The sequence below is a fragment of the Geospiza fortis genome, unplaced genomic scaffold (assembly GCF_000277835.1).
Source record: "Geospiza fortis unplaced genomic scaffold, GeoFor_1.0 scaffold543, whole genome shotgun sequence".
Taxonomy (NCBI): domain Eukaryota; kingdom Metazoa; phylum Chordata; class Aves; order Passeriformes; family Thraupidae; genus Geospiza; species Geospiza fortis.
The window spans coordinates 490023-493235 of NW_005054587.1; the positions used below are offsets into that span (position 1 = coordinate 490023).

At 57.6% G+C, this 3213-nt stretch overlaps 1 protein-coding gene across 1 annotated transcript in view; it reads right to left on the reverse strand.

The window, feature by feature from the left end:
- The window catches only part of ZC3H3 (zinc finger CCCH-type containing 3), a 126232-nt gene extending 123813 nt beyond the window's left edge, over window positions 1-2419 (reverse strand). Inside the window, 2 exon segments of the mRNA XM_031064408.1 lie at window positions 1-662; window positions 2356-2419. The exon segment at window positions 1-662 is cut by the window's left edge and continues 3 nt beyond it. Coding sequence (XP_030920268.1) covers window positions 1-662; window positions 2356-2401 — 708 coding nt within the window. The 5' untranslated portion in view covers window positions 2402-2419.
- Window positions 2420-3213: the final 794 nt, after the last annotated feature.

A 3213-nucleotide genomic window follows, 5' to 3' on the forward strand; every position in this document is an offset into this window, starting at 1 on the left:
CTTGATCCGTACTGAGTGCTGGGCTGGCTCCTGACCTGGAAATTCCAAAGGTTTTTGTGGCTCCGACTTCAGCGCCACGGCACTTTCGCTGGTGCTTCCAGAGGCGGAAAAGGAGCTCCCAGCTCCACTTCCAGGCAGGCACACAGTCCTCGAGGTGGAACTGAAGGAAATGGATAGGGAAGGTCTTCTCTCTTCCTCCTGGAGAAGAGATTTCTGGATGTTTCCATCCGCCAAAGGAGCCACCGCCACTTCCCGCCCGGAATACTCTCCGTAAGGACCCACATTTTCCTGGCCAGCCCTTTGTGGCACCTGGATATCCACAACGATGTTCCCATCCGTGGTGAAGTCCACGTGTCTCTCTGGGGATGATTCCGGTGCCTCAGGAGTCTGGCTGTTCCCAAGGCTCCCAAAACCCTGGGAAGTGCTGGAAGCACTTCCAGCGTCATACCCCGATCCCGGCAGCCGGTTGTCCAGGGAGTATTTTTTCCTCCAGGAGTGAGTTTGGCGTGGGTGGAAATTCCTGGGAGCCTGCTGGGGGTACCTGGTGGAAAAGGCTCCTCTCCTGGTGTAGCCAGGCTGGCGGGGGTTGCTCCACCTCGGAGGAGCCGAGGGCGCCGGACGTCGGACATTCCCGTGCATGTTCCTGTGGCTGTTAATGAGACCTGTGGCAGAGAACACAGAGCATTAATTCCCTGATCCCATGGGAATCTGAGAGCAACATGGAGCTGCTCTTCCTTGCGCTGGAATTGCATCATCACTCGGGTTTTGGATGACGAGCCGGGGTGGATGGAAAAGTCATGGAATCACAGCGTCCAGGAATGCTTTGGGTGGGAAGGGACCTTCAAGAACATCTGGTTCAAGTTGCTCTGAGCCCCATCCAACCTGGCCTTGGACACTTCCAGGGATCCAGGGGCAGACACGGCTTCTCTGGGAATTCCATCCCAGCACCTCACCACCCTCACAAGGAAGAATTCCTTCCTAATATCCCATCTATCCCTGCCCTCTGGCAATGGGAAGCCATTCCCTGTGTCCTGGCAGATCCCGATCCCACATGACTTCACCCTCCTGTGAGGGAATTTTAAGGAGCCAGAAGGTTCCCCCTGAGCCTCCTTTTCTCCGGGATGAGCCCCCCATCTCCATCAGCTGCTTCTGGTGCTCCAGACCCTTCCCAAGTTCCCTTCCTTGCTTCCCTCCAAAGCAGCAACAAGGACACTCCAAGGCCTTGCTGTTGTGTCCCTCTGGAAACCAACATCCCTGTTAATTTGGGAATTCCTGCCCTTGTCCAGCCTCAGTGTTTAGAAAACCTTTCCCATGAGTGATTCCCAAAGGAATTTGGAGCCTGGTATTTCAGGAAGAGTTTTTCCTCCACCGGGGTCACGGTGCTGCCAGGAGAGCTGAGTCAGCACATTCCTCATGGAAAAGCAAGGATTGTTTTCCTCCCTCTCATCATTCCCCCATGTAGGAGCTCCTGGAGAGGCAAATCCCAAGTCCTGAGCGGAGGTTGTGGCCTCACTAACCAGGAAAATTTACTTTGAAGGACAAAAAGAGAGGGATTTGGTGCTAAAATAAGCTTTGGTGCTTTCCAGAGCTTGGGAAGGGCACATGGATCCACATCCCACCTCTGTGCTCCCAGCCCGGGGCTGTGGGACAGGGAAAAGCCCCTTCCCAAAGCCACGAGAGTCCCAGATCCTGCTGAGAGCAGAATTGTGCAAATTCCCGGTGTGGGGACCCCAAAATCCCCCAGCACCCCATGGGCTCTGTTCCCTCCCTGCCCTGGCCCACTCGGCTTTCCTGGGTCTTTTCCCTTTCCACCTTTTCCCAGCACTCCCTGGATCACTTCCCTCCTCTCCCAAAACTCCTGAGCCCTTTCTTCTCCCTCTTCCTTCTTTCTCCCAGCACTCTGGGATCTTCCCCATCCCCATCCCACTCACATTCCCCCCAATCCCCACCTAAAACCCAACGTCCCACCCCCACCAAAAACCCCCCAGGTCCCGTCACAACCTGTCCCTGTCCCAAAGCAGATTCCCAAAATTCCCTTAAAACACTGTACCATCCCCCAGGATGCCCAGATTTCCCCTTATCCCTCCTCCAGGTCCTCTCACATTGCTCCCAGCCGCTCCCTGTTTCCAACCCCGGCCTCTTTTCCTCGGCGCTCTCTCCCTTTTTTCCCCATTCCCCTCGGTGTCCCGGTGTCCCCGGTGTTCCCGCGATCCCTTCACTCCCTGGAGCACTCGGATCTGCCGGCACAGCCTCTCCCATTCCCGATTCTCCCCAGTCCCCCCAATTCCCGCACCCTGGAGCACTCGGATCTCGCGGCACAGCCGCTCCCGTTCCCGATTTCCCCCATTCCCGCACCCTGCAGCACTCGGATCTCCCGGCACAGCCTCTCCCGTTCCTCCATTCCCGCAGCTCTCCCGACGTCCCCAATCCCCCCAATTCCCGCACCCTGGAGCCCTCGGATCTCCCGGCACAGCCGCTCCCGTTCCCGATTCCCCCCATTCCCGCCCCCTGCAGCACTCGGACCTGCCGGCACAGCCTCTCCCGTTCCCGATTTCCCCCATTCCCGCGCCCTGGAGCACTCGGATCTCGCGGCACAGCCTCTCCCATTCCCGATTCTCCCCAGTCCCCCCAATTCCCGCACCCTGCAGCACTCGGATCTCCCGGCACAGCCGCTCCCGTTCCCGATTCCCCCCATTCCCGCCCCCTGCAGCACTCGGACCTGCCGGCACAGCCTCTCCCGTTCCTCCATTCCCGCAGCTCTCCCGACGGCCCCGCGACGCTGTGACGTCATCAACCGGCGCCGCCCGACGCCAACGGACTCACGTGAGCGCTCCTGGGCGGTCACGTGATGCCGGCGACCGTTGCCGGGCAACCAGGACGGGACAGCGCGGCCTAAACTGAGCCCGGGCCTAGGCCTGGGACTGGGCCTAACTCAGCCCGGCCTGGCTGATCCCGGCCTTTGTCCCGGGCCTGGGCTAGAAGCCCGGTTGTCCCCTCTTCCCGTCTCAGCCTGGTTCAGCTGTCACCAGACCCTGCCCCCTGTTCCTATTGTGAAAAACGCCAATCACTTGTTTTTAAAATTTTAAAAGTTTAATAGTAATAAAATGGTTATTAAAATAGCATTACAGTTAGAGTAATAATAATTTGGACAATTTGGATTAGGGCATTATGATACAATAGAAACAAAGAGTTACGGACGTCTGGGTAACATTT